Source organism: Arvicola amphibius, chromosome 7 (genome assembly GCF_903992535.2).
Source record: "Arvicola amphibius chromosome 7, mArvAmp1.2, whole genome shotgun sequence".
In the NCBI taxonomy this organism is placed as follows: domain Eukaryota; kingdom Metazoa; phylum Chordata; class Mammalia; order Rodentia; family Cricetidae; genus Arvicola; species Arvicola amphibius.
This window is the reverse complement of record NC_052053.1, coordinates 53,967,450-53,987,299: the sequence shown is the minus strand read 5'-3', so window position 1 is coordinate 53,987,299 and position 19,850 is coordinate 53,967,450. Positions and strand designations below refer to the sequence as shown.

The window sequence follows — 19,850 nt, the reverse complement described above, 5'->3', positions numbered from 1 at the left end:
GCCCATAATCCCAGCATTTGTGAGGAAGCACCAGGAGAATTATAAGTTCTAAGGCAGCCTGGGCTACATAGCAAGTTTAGGGCCTGAAGGTGTGTGGTTGATCGGCAGTTATGATTTACCAGACAAGCTTTAATATATATATAAGTCAGTTTTAATAAAGGAAAGGAAAGGGAACTTACAAATCCAAGGTTCCAGCGAGGAGGGCAGGAAAACAAAGAGCAGGCAGGCCGCAGGCCCGCAAGATTTTATAAGTCAATATTAGCCTAAGGGGGACACGCCTAAGAGGGACACGCCTAAGAGGGATACGCCTTTAGACCAAGGGGGACACGCCTTTAAACCAAGGGGGACACGCCTTACAAAACAAGGTTTTGGGCTAGGCTTCCCCTTCATCTCCCCCTTTTGTCTAAATAAGACAGAACCAAACCAAATACAACTATATTTAATAGGAACAAATAATAAATATAAAATTACAAACAATATTAAGAAGAAACATATAACAAAAGTTTTACTAAGCATTCTATTTCAAGGAGTCTAAATAATGTAGAGGGTAACTACAATTATCTAATCTTTAACCCCATCAAAGATCTGAGAAGGGAAGTAATATTACTTAAGCAACCAGGAAGTACAAACGGAAACTTCCAAAATGTGCAACAAATGATATGGCTCCTGACCTGAGACAGAAACTCTGAGATATCCCTTATAAACAGGCTTGGAATTGAAGAAGGACTGAGCCATAGTCCAACTCCAAAACCAGCTCTATATACATATAAATAAAGGCACAGTATATATGTAAAAAAAATGTTTTATACTTACTAAACATATGCAATAATGATGTGGGAGAGTCTTTTGTTTGAGTTGATTTCATTGGCTAATAAAGAAACTGCCTGGCCCATTTGATAGACCGCCCCTTAGGTGGGTGGAGTAGACAGAACAGGAAGAGGAAGTGAGGTAGAAGGATCAGTCAGATGCTACACCTCTCCTAAGTTAGACAGACCGCTGTGCCTCTCCTCAGAGAGAAGAGAGATGCGATGAAGCTCCAGCCCAAGATGGACATATGCTAAAAACTAAACGGTAAGGCACCAATTCGTGGTGCTACACAGATTATTAGATATGGGTTAATCAAGATGTGAGTAAGAGGCTGGAACTAATGAGCCAGGCAGTCTTTAAGGGAATATAATTTGTGTGTTGTTATTTTGGGTAAAGCTAGCCGGTGGCCGGGAGCTGGCCTGCAGCTACCTCACTACAAGGGCCAGTCAGGGCTGCATAGTGAGACCTTGTCTCAAAACTGAAAATAATAAAATGAAAGCCACTTGGGTGCCAGAATAGAGAATGGGAAGGGCAAGCCCAGAAACATGGTGTGATGGTTTGATGAAAATGGCCCACATAAGCCCACAGTGGGTGTCACTGTTGGGAAGTGTGTCACCGGGGGTGGGCTTCGAGGTTTCAGAGTCACTTGCTCTTTCTACTGCTTTCATCCAGATGTAGAACTCTCAGCAACCTCTACAGCACCATGGCTGCCTGCATGTTGCCATGCTTCCCGCCATGATGACACTGTAAGCCAGCCCCAATTCAGTATTTTTCTGTATAAGAGTTCCTGTGTCATGGGGTCTCTGCACAGCCACAAAATCCCGACTGAGACACATGGTGCAGTGGTCCAAGCACGGCAGAATCGGAGAACGCTGGCCTGTGAGAGCTGACCTGGGGGCTAGAGTGATACAGCGTTGACTGTGGAGACAGAGCAAGAGTTGGCTTTTATTCTGATTTGCCCGCCTGGGTAACTGGCACATCTCTGGTGGTGACTCACCAAGGAGCTCTGGGACAGACTTTGGGTGGGGGAAGGGCTGTGTCATGCTGGAGGCGAGAAGGAACTGAGACCATCTCCAGCTAGATGGGGATAGGTAAAAGTCTGTGGCTATTCATTTTCCTGATTATCAGAATAATTTCACAATAAAACACACAGGCTAAGGAGTCACAAAACTTGTCATCTTCTATATGAGTTCCTAACAAATAGTTCAGGCAGGAAATCGTCTGTGTTCCCAGGACTGGGGAATGGAAGAAGCTACCCACGTTGTCCACTGAACTGTGCCTGCGGCTTCTTGCCAACCCTCAGTGAGATTTTTCTATTTCTTAATCATTCATTTACTCAAACCCAGACTGCTCCCTGTGGAGTGTCTCCTTGAGCCGTGAGCAGAGTGAAGCTGACTTGGCAGGATGGAGGAAGCCTGTGTTTCCAGTCCTGGCTCTGCCCTGGGTTCAAGCCCTGGCTTCACTGTACAGGAGCTGTGCGAGCCTCAACAGGCCACCCCTCTAGTCTATAAAACAGAAGCTGTACACACCACTCCCCTGGGGCTGCTGTACGGCACAAGGGAAGGAAGCCATGGGAGGGAGGCAGTATGTCACGAGTGCCTCTGTATTTCAGGTCTCAGCATCCTGGAAAGCCTTTCACTGGGAAGGAAGACCTGGACTGTGACCCGACCGGTGATCCCGACTCCAACCCCGAAGCCCACCTGCCCTCCATTTGCCTCAAGCAGGTGTTCCCCAAATATGCCAAGCAGTTCAACTATCTACGCCTGGTAGACAGAATGGCCAATTTGTTTATCCGATTCCTGGGAATCAAAGGGACAATGAAGTTGGGACCAACTGGCTTTCGGACCTTCATAAGGTTAGTGAGACCAGCTTTCTCCCGCTTGAGGTTTGGAGAGGGCAGAATCCAATCACTCATCTGAATGCCACGTGGCCCTTGACTGCTCTTGAGAGACCATAGTGTTGAATTGGTACCTTGTTTGAAGCTGCAGTTACCTCACAGCTGGCGTATTATAGACTCTCGTCAAATGAGTTAACAGTGTTCTAACCATAACATTTAAATCTTAGGTTCATTATTAAAATAAGCAGTTGTGGGGCTGAGGGAGATAATTCAATAAGCAATGCTCTTGATGCAGAAGCATGAGGACCTGTGTGCAGAGCCTAGTACCACATAAACCAGGCTTGGCAGCATGCAGTAGTAATTCACCAGGAATGGGGAGCAGGGCAAGATAAGTGCTTCCTGCAAGTCATTCTAGCAAAAGTACAACTCCAGATTTGGTGAAGAGCCTGTCTCAAAATATAAGGTGGAGTAGAGTAGAGGAAGACAGTCAAGACCCACCCCCGGGCTCCACGTACACGTGCGTAGGTGTTTGCATCCTCACACACTCAGGAACTGCCCACCGTAGTAGTGGTTTTTATTGTTGCTATGACATAATACCTGAAGCGGGATAACTTTATAAAGAAAAGAGGTTTGGTTAGCTCACAGTCGTTTAAATTAACAGCTTAAACTCTCAGGTCAGGCAGCCCTGTTAGTTCTGTCTTTGGTAAGAGTCTAATGACAGATGATACCACAGAGAGGCGTGTGCAAGAGAAAGATCATGTCCAGAGATGATGGCAGAGCAGATAGGAGTCAGGCTCCCTCTTGTAACGACTCAGGGGACCACAAGAACTAGTACCCTCCAAGGGTACATGCCCAATGCCCAGTGACCTAAAGACCTGCAAGCTCTGCCTTCTAAAGATGCTACCACTTCGAGAGCACCACACCGAAGTCCATGCTTCCAACATGTAAATCCTCAGGGGATGTCCTAGTTAGCGATGTCATCTTGGAACAACCCAAGTCCTCTGAGAGGAAAGTCTAAATTAGGTTGGCCCATAGGCATGTCTGTGGAGGGTTGTCGTGATGATTAACCTGAGCAGGAGGGCCCAGCACACTGTTGGGACACCATCTCTAGGCAGGTGGACCTAGGCTGCATTAGAAAGCTAGCTGAGCAGGAACTGTGAGCAAGCCAGCAAGCAGCATGTTCTCAGCTTCTTCAAGGACCTCCTTAAGTTTCTGCCCTGAAACTCATTGGTCCCTCAGCGATGGGCAGTGACCTGGAAGTGTAAGCCCTTTCCTCCCCTAAGCTGCCTCTGGTTCAAGTATCTCATCACAGCAACAGAGTGAAGTCATAATAGGGGGCTTCCTCAGACAGTTACCCTGAACCAGGCCCTTCAGCACCCAGTAGGGATTGTTCATGGGAGTCTGACCTTGTGTTTCCTAACACGCGTTCTCCCAGTAGGACCAGCCTGGCTAAGGCTGAGTTCACAAAGGCATATCATTCCACAGTGAGTTTCTGGAGGGAAAAGTTTATTAGTCTGGCAAATCACACAGCACACTAGCTCTAATATTAAAATAACATGCTTATAGTGTCTGCCATACACTTGCATGAGTTTTAAGAGTAAAGCATAAAGAAGAGGTTTGCTGCAGCCTAGGAAGTGAGAAGTTGCTCCTTGCTGTCCATCTTTAAGGTTCACTCTTTCGCCTGCTCCCTTGGGAACCTTCTGGAGGTGACGCAGGGCAGCTCACAACCTTGGGGTCTTTATCCTATAGATTAGAATGAAGCCACATAGGTCATGGGGGACCTCTCTCTCTCTCTCTCTCTCTCTCTCTCTCTCTGTGTGTGTGTGTGTGTGTGTGTGTGTGTGTGTGTGTGTGTGTGTGTGTATAGAATTAATCAGAACCATAAGAAACATCTAGCATATCACAATTGATTAATAAATGCTAGTTTCTTTCCACAATGGTTAAAGAATGCCATGAAAATTTACATATAGTTCTATAAATTCATACACAGAGAGGAAGGGAAGGGAGAGAAGAGAGAGAGGAGCAAGCAAGCCAGGGCCACACAGGGTCTGCTACAAACCTGACAGCCATGCCAAACAGACGACCCTAGACCTCTTCAACTAGTGTGGTCTGGCTGCAGCATGGAATTGCTCATTTGCAGTTCTCTGTGGCATCGCCACCTCAGAAAGAAAACCCTCTGACAGCCCTCAGCATGGCTGTCACCTCTTGTCGCTCGCTTTAACACCCTTACCCTGCATCTCAAAGTCACACTCCTTAGAGTTCTCTTCACTAAAGCAAATAATTGGATGCCATGAGTTAGAAGCCAACAGCTTCTCCAGATATGGTTTATGGAGACTGCCACCAGCCTTCCGGTCTTGGTAAGTCCAAGGCTTGGTGGCCATGGTTGCCACTTTAGCAAACCTGCAGTGCTAGCTACAGGATGGCTTGAGAAGGGCATGCGTTAGTTTCAGAGGAGGGAGTTTGGAGGAAGGAAGGACATAGGCCTTGGGGTCTAACAGTCTGGCTCTGGGAGCAAGCATATTACTCATTTGTCTGGCTTTGACAAATCCTCCATCAGTCTCTAAGTCCTGGTTCCCTCATGTGAGCAGACATTCTGCCTGGTGTGGTACTTTGAGTCCGGTGTATAATGTATCATAAAGTGCCTGGCCCAAGGCCTGGATCATGAGATCTGCTTGCCAAATGAGAGCTTTCACCCTTGTCAGGATTGCATTTGATGCTCAGTAATGGGACAGTGTCTTTAAGTGGCTCAGAACATAAAAGCCACCAGGGGTTCTCGGACTGGCGAGCAACTCCACAATATCATCCATGCCTTACCTCCTTTCTGTTCCCCCATACTAAACGTGTTCTGATGGCTTCAGGTTGCCTACGGTCACAGGATGGTCGCTCAAAATCTGGCCACCATAGTTAGGTGCTAGACTTAAAGAAGGAAGAAGGGGGTGGTAGCATCAGTCTCTGCCCTGCAGATGAATTAGACTCCTTAAATGCTACCCTGGAGGCTATAGGTAGCGATTTCTGCTTCTGTTGTGTTGGTTACTTACAGTCACATGGGAAGCTGGGAAACCAACTTTGTACTGTATCTATTCGTTCATTTATTTAGTGTGTGTGAGTACAGGTGCACACGTCACAGCATGCCTGTGGAGGTCAGAGGTCAGCTTTCAGGACCAGTTCTTTCCTTTCACCATGCAGATCCCAGAGACTGAACGCAAGTTGTCAGGCTTGGTGGCAAGTGTCTTTATCCACTGAGCCATGTTGCTACCCCTGGAGTTGTGTGGGGCGTGTGTTATTTCTTTCTTTTAAAATGTATAAATAGCCAGGCGGTGGTGGCGCACGCCTTTAATCCCAGCACTCGGGAGGCAGAGGCAGGCGGATCTCTGTGAGTTCGAGGCCAGCCTGGTCTACAAGAGCTAGTTCCAGAACAGGCTCTAAAAAAGCTGCAGAGAAACCCTGTCTCGAAAAACCAAATAATAATAATAATAATAATAATAATAATAATAAAATAAAAAATAAAATGTATAAATATTGCTATCATCACAGAGAAAAGGAGAAAGAAGGAAACAAACAGTTAGGCAGTCTTTGCCTCTTTGTGGTTCTTCCTTGAGCCTTGGGACATAGAGGACCCCGATCCGAGCAGTGAGGTGAACAAGCTAGTGAACACTGCTTCGTCCTCACAGCATATCTACGGCTTGAATATTCTGGGCCTGCCCAGCTTCTGCACCATGACACATAAGTCCCCATTAGAAACCTGAGGGACTGAAGGGCCAACTGAGCTTCATGTGGGGAACTGTCAGAATCTGCAAGGAGCATGGCTGCTGTGACATCTGAGCCATGCCCATCTCTTTCCAACATGGGGACAGAACAAATTAAAGAAGCCTCCCTTCCCCTGGAACTCCCAAACTAACCACACATGGAACAGACTCTTCACGTCAGCCTTTGGCAAAGTCTGAAGCAGTGAGCCAGGGCTCCATGACTGGAGCTGTGGGCAGAGCAGGGGGCTGGCAGTAAGAACAGGGGAGGTTCTCCTGGAGGAGGCAGGGTTTGTCCTACTACTGATTGTGATTGGCTGAGCAGTAGACAGACACACCACCCAGACAGCAGGGAGAGCCAGTAGAAGGATTTTGTGTGATGCAAGCTGCAATGGACCTGAGGCTCTGTGCCCTGGCTGAGGACACAGGAGAGGTTCTGGGAGACTTCCTGGCCACTTGTGGGGAAATTTTGCCTGATAAGAAGACAGGGGAGAGATCTAGAGACACTGGCAAGCTTCCAGTCTCAAATTCTTCTGGGTCTTCCCCTCTCTTCCTCACCAAGGCCCCAAACACACAGTGAGCTCTGATGGGAAGGGGTTGGATCACCTCCGGGAACCATTGCTAGGACACTTGACATCATCAGAGCTTTGGGTCTCTTCAGATGAAGTTATGATGCTTATTTTCATGTAAAATCTCTGTATTCAGCAGGGCGGTGGTGGCGCACGCCTTTAATGGCACTCGGGAGGCAGAGGCAGGCGGGTCTTTGTGAGTTCGAGACCAGCCTGGTCTACAAGAGCTAGTTCCAGGACAGGCTCCAAAGCCACAGAGAAACCCTGTCTCGAAAAATAAAAAAAAAAAAATCTCTGTATTCAGAAAACGACTTCTATCAAAGCAGGACCACCCACAGAGGCCTCCAATGAGTGACACTTGGTTTGAGATCAGGAGATATCTATTAAAAAGACCTCCACATTTTACACAAGCCTGGAGAAAATAGAATTAAGAATGTTTCTAATAGGCTGGGTGGTGGTAGCACATGCCTTTAATCCCATTACTCGGGAGGCAGAGGCAGATGGATCTCTGAGTTTGAGGCCAGCCTGGTCTACAGAACAAGTTCCCATACAGCCAGGGCTGCATAGAGAAACCCTGTGGGAAAAAAAAAAAAAAAGTTTGTAATAAGTTTAACTCTCAGGTCAGAATGGGCTAATGACAAAAATGTCCCTGCAAAGTTGCCTGGGCGTGACAGGCTTTGATTCTCCCGTCATTGAAGGCATTTGCATGAGAAATTGATTTCTTCAAGATTGGGGATTGTTAGGTTCTGCAGCCACCACTTCCAATCTGTGGCCAGCCAGGGCTGTCAGTGGAACTGCGGCAGAACATAGCAGTAAACCAGACATCTTCAGGTGGCCAAGAGGCGGCTCCAGCAGATGGACCCAACAACAGGCCACCCAGCAAATGCCCATCCTAACTAAGGATGCAGGAGGAAGTGGATGGAACACGGCACTCGGTTAAAGATGTCCCAAGAAACCCCAATGGCAGCTTAATAGTAAAATATGGTAATTCTCCGCCTTCCAATTTATCTGGGTATGTTCAGTCTTGCAAATTAAATTTCACCACCTGCTAACAACTGTTCTCTATCTCCTTTCCATTTTGGCTTAAATGTTGCTTCGTTATGAATTAATAATATTTATACCATATGCTGAGTTGAACCAAGTGCCCTTTGCCGAAACAGACATATTCCCAGCACAGCGCATGCTCCTTGAAAGGCTCCCACAGATGCCCCAAGTGAAACTTGGCTCTCATATCTACTGCCCACTCTGTTCCTCTCCACGTTCCTTGAAAAGAAGGAGAAGAGAAGAAAATAATACACAGTCCGCTTGGATTTAATTTCAGTGTCCATCGCTCAGAACTCGCAGCATAGATCAGCAGTTTTCAGAGCGAATTATGCTAATGCCCGCCCAGCCATCTTCCACTCTTGCTCCGAGAATGAGAAATAAAGCTCTTCTTTCTCCTGTCTAGACACTCTCCCCAGCCTCCAGTCATTTCCTCAGGAGCCGGCATCGTCGGGCAGCACGTATCATCACTGTGAGCTGAGCTCTGCTTTTTAGTTTTTTATTTTTTGGAAATTTTATTTTCTAACAATTGCCAGGGTGTGGAGGCTTCCTTTGAGAGAGATGGGTCTGTATTAGCTCCTGTCAATGGGTCACTAGCTGGAGTGGGGAGACATCATGGGACTCATGGAGGACACTTTCCCAGTGTCCTGACTGTCCACTGAATGCTGCAGCTACAGTCAACAGTTGGCCCCAGCCAGGCTCCTTCCTAGGACACTCTCGCTGCTTCTGATCCCAGGTCTCCGTTTGAATTAAAGGACATATTTTCCCTCTTTCTCCTTTTCCCTTTCACTTCCCTTTTATTGTCTGGAGATATTAATATGCTTCATAATAGATAGCTGTAGGGTTTTTCCCTCTGAGAGGCATGACATGTTAAAATGTTCTAGAATAGAAGTAGAAGGAGCCCACTGTCTTTAACATGAACTCCTTAGTGCCTTTGAAACTGTCCCTTCTGTGGCCATTCCTCCCAGAAACTGTGTGTGATTCTTCTCCATAGCCTTGAAAACCATGGATGTTCTAAACCACAGCCACCTCTTTCCTCCCCTCACAAATATTTAGTGATTTGTCCCCCCCTTTTCTAAAATAAATATGGATATTTGCCTTTTACCTTACAGAGACCTCTGGGGGGAAGAAAAGCTGCTCTTTTTTTCACCACAAAGAAGGATGAACATAAAAGAAATTCTATAAATAGGATTTTGTGGAGTGTAAAAAGTTGGTCCCTAAATTTTCCAAGAGACGTAGGCAGTTAGAGGAAATGGATGATCGTTTCAAAGCTTCCCCCACACTCAGGCTCCTAATGAACTTCAATGATTTGTGATCTCTCCTGTCATATGTACTCAGATTACTTCCATTCCGAAAAAAAGAGAAACAACAAGAAATACAAAAATCATCATTTTCAGCCGATTCTTCTTCACTAGGCAAGGCTTTGATTGCTGTCAGCTTCTTCTCCACATGTGCCCAGCACGGAGCGCCAGTGTCGGGGCCGTGTCTGGTGGGTCGCCTCGGTCACCTCAGACAAACGAAAAGAACCTCTATGGCATGCTCAAAATCACGCAGCAAAACCCAAGGTCCCTTTCTTTTCTAGAAAATGGCTAGCCTCTCCCATACCCTGTTTCTCAGAGTGCTCTTCCACCCGTTCATTGAGGGAGCTTGTCCCAGGGCACGAGGGGAGGTTGTGTTCCATGACGGGAATGACCGGTCCACCACACGCCATCTCCTGCGCAGCTCTGAGAGCTGTGCCACCCTGTCACTGGGCCCTGAACACTGGTACCCAGCATGATAGGAGACGAGTTATGTATTCAGTGACTATATGAACCAAAAGCGTTATTCCAAATATTTGATGTTAGCCTCTATTTGAGCTAAATATAAATATCTTGATCCTAGGCTCCTCCTGGGACCACAAGCTGGACCACCTCCCTTTGTCTCCAAGGAGAGATGGGGTACAGTTTTGAGCTGTGTTACCTTCAGCAAGTCCTGACTCCCCTCTGTGCCTCATCTTTCCCCCATTGAAATGGGACTGGGACCCCTCCCTCATAGGTGCTTACAAGGGCTCTGAGACCTTGGGAAGGATATAGTGCCCAAGAAAGACCTACAGAATCCAATCCTCTTTAAGCATTTCCTGCCTCCTGCAGCCGACACGGATGGGCCTCCTCTCTAACTGCAAACACCGTAATCAACTGTATTTGGCAGTATTGCTGGGGAGGATGAGTTACCTTGGAAAGGGGATAAAGGGAGAATTCTCCCTGGTAAATTACGGCTTCTACTAAGGTTTGACACTTCTATTTTCTTTCTGTCAGGAAAAAAATAACTATATACCAGTGGTCAGTTCAGTTTCCATTTTTATCCTTCATTAACCCATGGAGCAAGCCAGGCAGCTCTCCGTCCTTCCAGGGAGCAGGTAGTCCTAGAACTCTGATGTGGAAAGGGCTGCGCCTTTTCCTAATGAAGCCTTGGAAATGAGCAGCGTCCACCGACAGCATGTCCCTAGCAGAATCCACCAGAGATAGCATCTCCGTGACAGGCGACATGAAAAGCTCAGTGCCCACTGACTCAATCACTAGGCGCTGACATGCTTTGAAGTCTGCCATGGCGCCTCGTGATTGAAATATGGAACAGGATGTGAATTGTTGGTCTGGAAAATGCAGGTGGGTGGGAAGAAAGGAGGGGAGGGAGGGGCAAGCGAGTGTGCCAGGGCAGAAGGTGCAGGGGCCTCATCCAGGCACCATGCTGGGCATACTCACAACCACCATGGTTAAGGAGTGGACCTGAATCTGGATAGGGACCTCCAGGTGGCAATCATACTTGTCAATCAAAGCCTCACCTATCTGGCACCTACGGGAACTGTTCGCACAGAGAACAATGACAAATGGCCGTCAGAGAAGCACTTTGCCATCCGCTGAGTACAGATGAGATGCACTGGAACTCTCTGGAAGTGTCGCTGTAGCTCTGACACCCCGACAGCTGACCAGTCCAGCCTTCAGGACTCTTAGGAAATCCCACCTCCCAGAGCGATCGTGTCCAGAGGGCCGTGGGAGAGGCGGACAGGCCAATGGCTGGCCTAGGCTCTCTTATCCTAGGTTTCATTACCTCAAAAGGGCAATGAAAGTTTGGTCCTGTGGCCTGAGGGAGCCTCCCGGGCACCCGGCAGCACACAGGTGCCCACAGACGTTCACTGCCTCCCTTGGCAGCCATGTGGGCAGGCGTGACCTTCATCTCAGAGATTGGGAAACAAAGGTGTGTGGAGAGATTTAAGAAAACTATCCACAATCAAGCATCTAAATGCTGTTTACCCACTTCTGCAGACCAAATAAATCAGTGGAGGGGATGGGGCTCCGAACTACCCCTCCATGGCTGAGGCAGAGCACTGCTGCTGACATCAGATTTATGTCCCCTTCTTTGGTGTCCCTGCACACGAGCAGAAGGAGCATCAGAACATCCACCCTCCTCCTGGCTCCAGATGACCAGGAACGAACATGCAGCATGGTGCAGAAGGCTCTCCAGTGACTTGGGGCCCTGTCTCCGCTTTCCACTCTGCTTGTCTGGGCCTGTGTGTGACTGATTCGGGGCTTGTATAAAACAGAGGTGAAGTAGAGACATATCAGGCCTCTTGTCTTCATGTCCGGCCTCAGGGACTCCTCTGGTAAGATCCGGGAGGAACAGCTCCCAGACCACAGTGATGACTTCAGTCACTTCAGTGGTGAGCTGTCGTTGCCAGGCCACGTGACTGTGACCCAGTAAGCTGCCTGCACTGGCAGGAGAGGGCAGTACTTGTATTCTGAAACAGTAAGAAGATGAACACACACACAGGATATTTCCTGACGATGGAGTTCCTTGGGTTGGGGTGTGGCTCAGCTGGTAAAATACTTGCCTAGCATGGATGAGGCTCTGGGTTCCATCCCCAGGACCACTTTAAATGCCAGGTGTGGTAGTGCACACCTGTAATCCCAGCACTTGGGGGGTGGAGGCAGGAGGATCATCCTCAGCCATATAGTGAGTTTGAGGCCAGCCTGGGCTATATGAGACCCTATTGCAATAATAATAATAGTAATAATGATACTAAAAAAGAGGAAGAGAGAGCCTTGCCTCTCTTTGAGAGTTGGCAGGGTCTTCAGGACTGTATGAGGCGCAGCAGACACAAGGAAAACACTAAAGCAGAAAGGCTGGAAACGCGAGTGGCTTGCCTGGGTTCTCAGTGGCAGAGCCAGGATTTGGTTCAAGAATGGCTGTCTCCACAGCCTTGCTCTCAGCAGGTCCACTCATTAGTCCTAACTAAAGCCATGGTCTCCAACCCCCAGTTCCCACTCACAACATTTTCCCCACTGTTCCTCTGCTGATCTTCAAAAATTCTGGGGAGAAAAACATGGCCTGAGCAAAGACATGGTCTCCATTTGAGCAGCTCCCGTGGCTTAGACAACAGAAGCTGACTTCTCACAGTCTGGAGACTGGGAGGCCAGGGCCACAGCCCTGGCAGAGAGGTGACTGCTGAAGGCTTGCTCCTGGCTTTTGCAGCTGCTTTCTCTGTGGTGAGGAGCAGGGAAACCGGCTAGCTCTCCTCCCCTTAGTGTCCCCACCCATATGACCTCTAAAGTGCCAAAGACCCCCCTGTGTGTTTCAAGGGGGCACAAATGTTCAGTCTCATAGGCTTGAATGAAAAGGGGCCGGAAGTTTGTACCTTAGAATAACACATCTTCTTCCCTGTCGTGGCAGGAACTGCAAGCTGAGTAGCAGCAGCCTGTCCATGGCTGCAGTGGACATCCTCTACATTGACATCACAAGGAGGTGGAACTCCGTGACCCTGGACCAGCGGGACACAGGTATTCGACGGCTGCCTTCACATCCCATGGTGCCCTTGCACGACAGGTGTTGGGGGGTCTGCGCGTCTTCGGTCCTTTATATTGTGGAGGGGAGAGGGAAGGAGAATTGAGTAGAATTTAAAGCCTGAGGCACTGTCTGCTACCAAGGCTGTGCAACCCCTCCCCAAATTCCAGTCCCATGGGAAGTTTCACTGCCCCACCCCACCTCACCAACACCCTACCCCATCCCCCCTCTAAGGCTCTGACTTAATCACTTCTGGAGGTAGACCGCTGTTCATTTATTTGTCTGTGGCCCTGCGGACCCTTGCTGAGCACACAGTGGTTAGGCCTTCGGTAGACTAGAGAGCTTGACTCTTGCCTGGAGAGAATGCTGTGGACTTGAGACACTTGAGAAATGACGCTAACATAGTGAGGGTGGGGGTGAATGAGAATGGGGGTGGTCCTCCTCCCAGGAGGACACAGAAGACCTCTTGAGGAGGAACCCACTGGATAAATGAGTGACTAGGGTGAGGATGGACCTGAGCAGGAATGTGGGCCTGCCTACACAGCAACACGTGGAAAAGGCCATTGAGCCCAGGCTACCCCAACTAGCTTTAGTGGAGGAAAGCAAAAGAGGCAAGGAGATGGGCTTATGGCAAACTTTAGATGCCACACAAAGGCATTAACTACGGTAGCTGCTGCTTTGTTCTTTCCTTGTTGATTCTTCTGCTAGGAGACTCTACCTTTGAATGGATGAGTTTCCTATCTCCACTCTAGTTACCATAAAGGACATTTGTACAGCTCATCACAAAACCGCAAAGATTCTGTCATTATGTCCCTGTGACCCGGCACTGAGGGGTTAGGAGCCTCATTTCACCATCACCTGTGGCTCTAGTGACCCAGGTACACACAGGCACCATCCTCCCTGCCCTCACACATACGCAGAGGCCACACCTGCCAGGGCGTCTTGCTCCTCCTGTGAGTGGGCAGAGAGGACGTGAAGTCAGACGCTGAAAGATCTCGATGAGAAGTGGCTACAGTCTCTTGCTGATATCGGCCAGAAGTCATGTTGCCCCCACTCTGGAGCTTCTCATCCGTGTACGTGTGTATGTTCTCTAAATGGCCCTGAAGGCGCATACATCAGTAGCTACTAATGCCTTTGGGGTCACTGCCAACCATTCAGGGTGGTTAACCTTATTAGTGGATTCTTTCCTGTCTTACTGCTGGGGGAGACTCTCAGGAGAGGCTATGTGACCACTGGTGACAAACCCTTCACCAATGTGGGCTAGAAATGTCAACCACAAGGACACAGCCAACCCACCCCGCAAAGCACTGACACTCAGAAATCATTTGAGGTTAGCTTCATATTTGATAACTATACCACTTGTTGGCTGTTGCCTCTATGCCGAGCACAGCCACAAGCTTTACATGGGTGGCACCGGCTGCCATTCCAGGGACAGGCCTGACCGTGTCCATTGTTCAGAGGAGGAAATTGAGTCTCAGAAGGAAAATGGCAGGATAACACTCAAGGCTTCCTGTCTGGGTCACTTCCTCCTACCCACTGTTGGGGTGCTGGTAAGGTGGCTGCTTGCTGCTCTGCTTAGTTCCAAAGTGAAAGTCAGGGAAGGCTAGCAGCCATTGAGCCAACAAGGTGAGCATACATCTTCAGCTGGCGGGGCCTTCCAGCCTCCCCGGCAGGAATGGAGGAGGCACACCTGCAGGACATGCAGGCAGGTTAATTATCATCTTGAGGACTAAGGGAGCCCATTTGACAGGTGCGCTGTGTCACATTCTGCTGACATCCTCAGAAAGAGATCTGCTTGGTCCACAAGCTGAACACCGGGTGTCATCGCAGGATCCTGTGGAGGGGGCCAGATGAGTGGGTGGGGGTGCAATGGAATTATTAAATATTGAAATTGATCAGGAGTCACAGTGGGAAGCTATTTATCATGTTCTATTGCTTCCAGCCAGCATTGCCATCTGGCCCATTGTTCATCCCCAATAGCTTCGCTTGTTTTGCTTGCTCCTAAAATCGCTCCCCGTAAGCAGAATCCATGGGGGAGGGGAGCTTGCACAATATCAGCTCCACAAAGACCTTCTGGGGTCCGACAGGGTCTCGAGACTTTGCTGACCAAACCAAGAAAACGAGAAATACATTTACCACCAGTGAAGCTGGGGCTGGGATCCCCGGAACTTCTGCATCCATCTGCAGTCGGAAGGTGTAGAGCAGTAACTACAGGTCATGCAGGACTTTTAGAGACTTCTTCATGCGGCCATTTATTGTGGCATATTCTCACAGCTTTGTTATGCGAGATCACACCTCATTTCACACGTGAGGATCCTGAGGTTCCAAGAGCAAAAGGGACCTGTTTACAGCCTCATAGCCAACGAGTGGCAAAGGCCAGATGTGAACCCAGGACTCAGCTGCCAGGCCCCAGCTACTGTCTCTAACACAGACGTACACCAGACGATGTCTGTTCCCTGTACAATGGGGAGGGGACAGGGCTTGTGTGACAGAACTCAGGTGATGCAGAGGCTGGCAGGTGTGCTGACAGCGACACTATGTGTCTCAAAGAGCTGGGAGAGAGGATTACAGGACCTCATGACAGAGCAATGACGGTAATTAAGATGATGGATATGCTAATTAGCCGGATGTGATGTCACGTGTGCTTACATGGACTGAACCTCACACTGTGTTTCATAAATACGTGTAAATATCATATATCAAGATCATTTTCTTTTGAAAGATCACTTCAGTCAGTACAGAAACCCACTGGGGCACAACCAGAGTATGTGGGCTGTGGATGTCTTGTCCAAGCTCGCGCCCCCATCCTCGTCTTCGTAGCTTATTTTCCTGTTTGCATCGTTGCAGAAAAGAAACAGCAGGGGTTGGTGGCCTCGGAATGGAAGCTGTTCTGTAGGGATGGAGGCCCTGTTATCCCAGCTGCCAACCAGGTCACTGTTGAGTCCTTCTCAAGGTTGGCCCAGTCGTGTGTCCGTCCCCCCACCGGTCGTCCTCCCCCTCCCCCGCCGTCATCCCCTACCCCCTCCCCACAGGAAAGGACGTCTAAAGCAGCTGCCTTACACGGACCATTCAAGATGCTCACAGGGAGCAGAGAAATCTGTGCCTGGGTGTGGTTCTTGCTTTTGGCATGAAGCAGCAGAAATACCAAAGAGTCCTTCTGTCCCTCCTTCCTCCCCCCAAGTCTCTCCCTCCCTCCTCTTCTCTCCCTTCTTCCCATCTGTCCATCTCTTTGCTTCTTTCCTCTTCCTTTTCTGGTATGGAGCCAAGTGATCTTCAGGACTCCATTCCAGTGAGTCTGTGTACGTCTGTATCTGTCCAAGTGTGTGTCTGTGTCTCTGTGTCTGTCTGTGTGTCCCAACTAGTATTTAATAAGTTGACAAACCGAAATTAAGGTTACCACATACTCGAAGCAGGGAATTCTAAGTGGGAAGGGTCACAGCTTGCAGAAGCAGTGGCCTCACTGGCAAGGCCTTATTCCCACCCCTGTATGCCCAGTGCGACTCGCCCAGGGGCGCAGGACTGCCGTGCACCCCAGCAGCAGCAGAATCCCAGCACCATGGGATCCTCCCTTTCCCCAGCGCCTGTGCTCCGGAGAAAGGGTGACCCAGACACCCCCGTGGGTGAGAGCACGTGAACAAAGAGCCTATGACTGGGGACTTTCCTACTGATGTGGAGAAAACCAGCGCTGGGAAGATGGGTTAGGAAGAGGTCAAAAGTGGTGAGAAGAAGCACTCGCGCTAGGGATGTAATAACTCAGGGGCATCATCTCAGCAGCCTTGGTCCTGACTGTGAGCTTTGTTTCCTGTTAAGCCACTGCTGTGGAGCTGACTTTGGTGTCCTCGGATGCTGAGTGGCTTCCACCACATCCCTGCCCAACCTGCTCTTCCCCAGCCTGCACGGTAGGTGCCAGCACCTGTGTGCAGGTGCGTGTTGTGTGTCTGGGGAGGGTATGTGCACATGGATGTGAATGTGGAGAGAGAAGGATAACCTCGGCTGCCATTCTTCAGGTAGCATCCAATTGATTTTCAAAATGGGGTCTCGCGTTTGCCTGGATCTCACCGAGCTGGGCCAGCTAGCACCCGGGGATCCACCAATCTTCTCTCCCTGGCACTGGGACCACAAGTCTGCTCCACCACACCTGCGAGGTTCTCGTTTGAGACCGTGCTCGCAAAGCCAGCATTTCACCGACTACGCTCTCACTCCAGCCCTGCAATTAGGTATTTTCAGTTATGGAATGAGCGCCAGAAGACTCACCCAAAACAAAAGCCAGACTTCACAGCAACAGCCTCTCGGATGTGGCTCCCTGGCTCGGCCTGTTCCCCTCCACTGTGGAGCCCTTGTCTGTCCCCCGGATAATCTCTCACGATGTCAGGTCTGCTCAGGAGCTTGGAAGAACTTAACAAACACATCCCACTCTCCAGCACGCCGGTGTAGTTCTCATTTTTTTCCACCAAAATTAAGGATTTTCATTTCCATCCTTAGAATTTCCAGCCCAACACAAAAGTCTAAATGAGGTTGTTATGAGCAAAACTGGAAGCCACAGCCATCTTCTGGGCCGGAACCAAATGAGGAACTGAATCTGTGTGCAGAGATGCAGTGATTTCAGTAAATGGGACTCACAACTTCTTATCGCCTCAGACTTTGCTCTCTGCTCCTGCCAGAGATGGCCAGACCATCTCCCTAGGAGAAATGAGGACAGCATCCTGATCAGGCAACAAAGTGTCCTTGTCATTGGTGCCGCAATCACCTGCACGGGGCCCCCTGGTCCCAGTAGCAGGGCATCACCCTCTAACGCGTTGGACACTGGGGGACTCTGTTTTCTTTGCAGCCAGGTGCTTTCCTGTTTGAGGAGAAAGCTGTGCCAGGTCTGGCAGCACACACCTGGAATCCCAGGCTGGCAGGAAGCTAGTCTGTGCTTTCCAGGGAGGCTCAGTCTCAACAAAAGGGAAAAGAATAGAAAACAAAGGGGGCTTAAAGGACTCAGAGGGAAATCGAAGACTGCATGGTTTAATATCTGATAATACTAGGGACCCTTCTACCAAATGAAAACGTCATCTCTTTGCTGGGCCCCTGAGCTATGTGTCCCCTCCTCTGCAGTCTTGGTTGTGAGTGGCTATCTTTTTCCTTTTTTAGATTTGTTTGTTTTGATATTCATATGTGTATGAGTGTTCTGTCATGTGTGTGCATGGTTTCTGCAGAGATCAGAAGAGGGAGTTAGAGCCCCTGAAACTGGAGAGAATTAGAGATGTTATGAGTCACCATGTGGGTGCTGGGGACCAAACCCAGGTCCTCTGCAAGAGCAGCAAGTGCTTTTACTCTTTGAATCACCTCTTTAGCCTTCGAGTGACACTGGACTCTAGTTTCAGACAAACAGGAGATCCATCCTGTGCTTAATAACTTGCCTGCTAGGTGGTCTGGAGCAAACTGCCTGACTCCTTCCAAGCCCCCTGCTCATCACCTGTGAGGCAAGCATGATCCTGAGACCTGCCTCCAAAACTGGTAGAGGGAAGTTGCCAACAGGGTCTGCCACTGTGCTCAGAAAACTAACCTGCTGCCATTGTGATCCAGAGTGGTTCTAGGGACCCTGGGGGATGGGTAAAAAGAAAGATTTCCTCACAGTCTGGTCAGAAGGCTGGGACATCAGTGCCTGACCAGCCCAGGCCTCTCACTACATTTTGTCAGGCTAGAAACTTGCAGGGCTCCCTACCTTAGGACACCACGTATGCCAACTCATTGAAAATCATCTTTCAACTCCGAAGCAATTCCTTGTGGTGGCAGGATCATGGGTCCACTTGAGGGGAGGTGGTACTCCCTCACTCCAGGCAGAGTGCCAACCACCTCAGAGTTCTTCACTAGGGTCCTTGCCTCTCACAGAGATCCCCTCCCCTCATGGCCAAAGCCAGGGCCCTCCTTCTCCTGAAAGTCCTCTTGACAGGCCCAGACTGGACTGGAACCCCCTCCTCAGCCAGTTCTACAGGGCAGTGCCTGCAATCAGGTTAAATCAACCAATCCTGATGTTCTCCTGTCCTTCAGAAGCGCAGTACTGTGCCTGGCGCATGGTTGATGTTCCACACATAGGCATGGGGTGGATCAGACCCTACCAGCATCCCATCTTGTGGGCGTCTGCAGCTCCCTGTCGTCTCTCACCAGATTCCCTCAGTCGACTTATGCAAATCATGTGACGCCCATACTCTCTTCAGCTGGAACATGCTCCTGCTGAAGCGTATTTAGTTGATGATGTACTGAAATGTTTAAAAGTACTTCTGCTTGGCATGCTTAGCAAGGCCTCCCTTATGCATATACATGGCTGCCCCACCCCAGGCGGGAAGCACGCAGCACCTTCTGGAGGTGTCCTGGGGCCGTCCATCTTCTGGAGGTGCCCTGGGGCTGTCCACTTTCTTCAGCTCTCAAGTTACCTCACAATTAGATGGGTCCCTCTAGGGGGAAGCCCTATCTATACCTGTACAAAATAGCCACTGTTTTTTAATAAAAGCAAGGCAGGAGAATACCAGCCTGTCTTCCCCGGCCATGATGTGGGTCTTCAGGGCCTGCAAGGCACAGGCTGCACTGTGAGGACCCTCACCTCACCCCAGGGTACCACTCCAACCCACTCTCTGGCCTTCCTGGTCCTCAGTCACCAGGCAAAAGAGAACACGGACTGCAGCTGCACCAGCCCTGGGCAGAGGGAGAGAGCGGGCTGCTCCCTGGCACCTCCCTTGCCTTGCTCCCACTGCTTTATGGCTCCCACAGCTTGTGGGAGCTGCCACAGCAACGGTGCTGAGTGTCATGGGACAAGCCAGCAGTGGAGTCAGGCTCTGAGAGGAATCTCCTCTCCTCTGGGGCCTCAGCAGCCTCTGAGAGACACAGGGCCTTTGACATCCACCTTGGGTTGGTGGTAATCAAGATTTATAAGGAAGCATAAACCCAGCTCCGCTGTGGCTCCTTTTGCCTTTTCCCAGCCAACCAGCAAAGATGACCTGATGTGGGTGCGCATTGTAATTGACAAGATGGATTCCTAGCTGTCAGCTCGGAACTCCC

At 49.5% G+C, this 19,850-nt stretch overlaps 1 protein-coding gene across 2 annotated transcripts in view; it reads left to right on the top strand.

The window, feature by feature from the left end:
• Ttll11 (tubulin tyrosine ligase like 11) overlaps positions 1–19,850 on the top strand; it is a 234,086-nt gene that overhangs the window by 188,301 nt on the left and 25,935 nt on the right. For both annotated transcript variants that reach the window (XM_038336304.1, XM_038336305.1), the window contains 2 exons: positions 2,420–2,662; positions 12,702–12,808. In XM_038336304.1, coding sequence (XP_038192232.1) covers positions 2,420–2,662; positions 12,702–12,808 — 350 coding nt within the window. The remainder of the gene's footprint in view (positions 1–2,419; positions 2,663–12,701; positions 12,809–19,850) is intronic.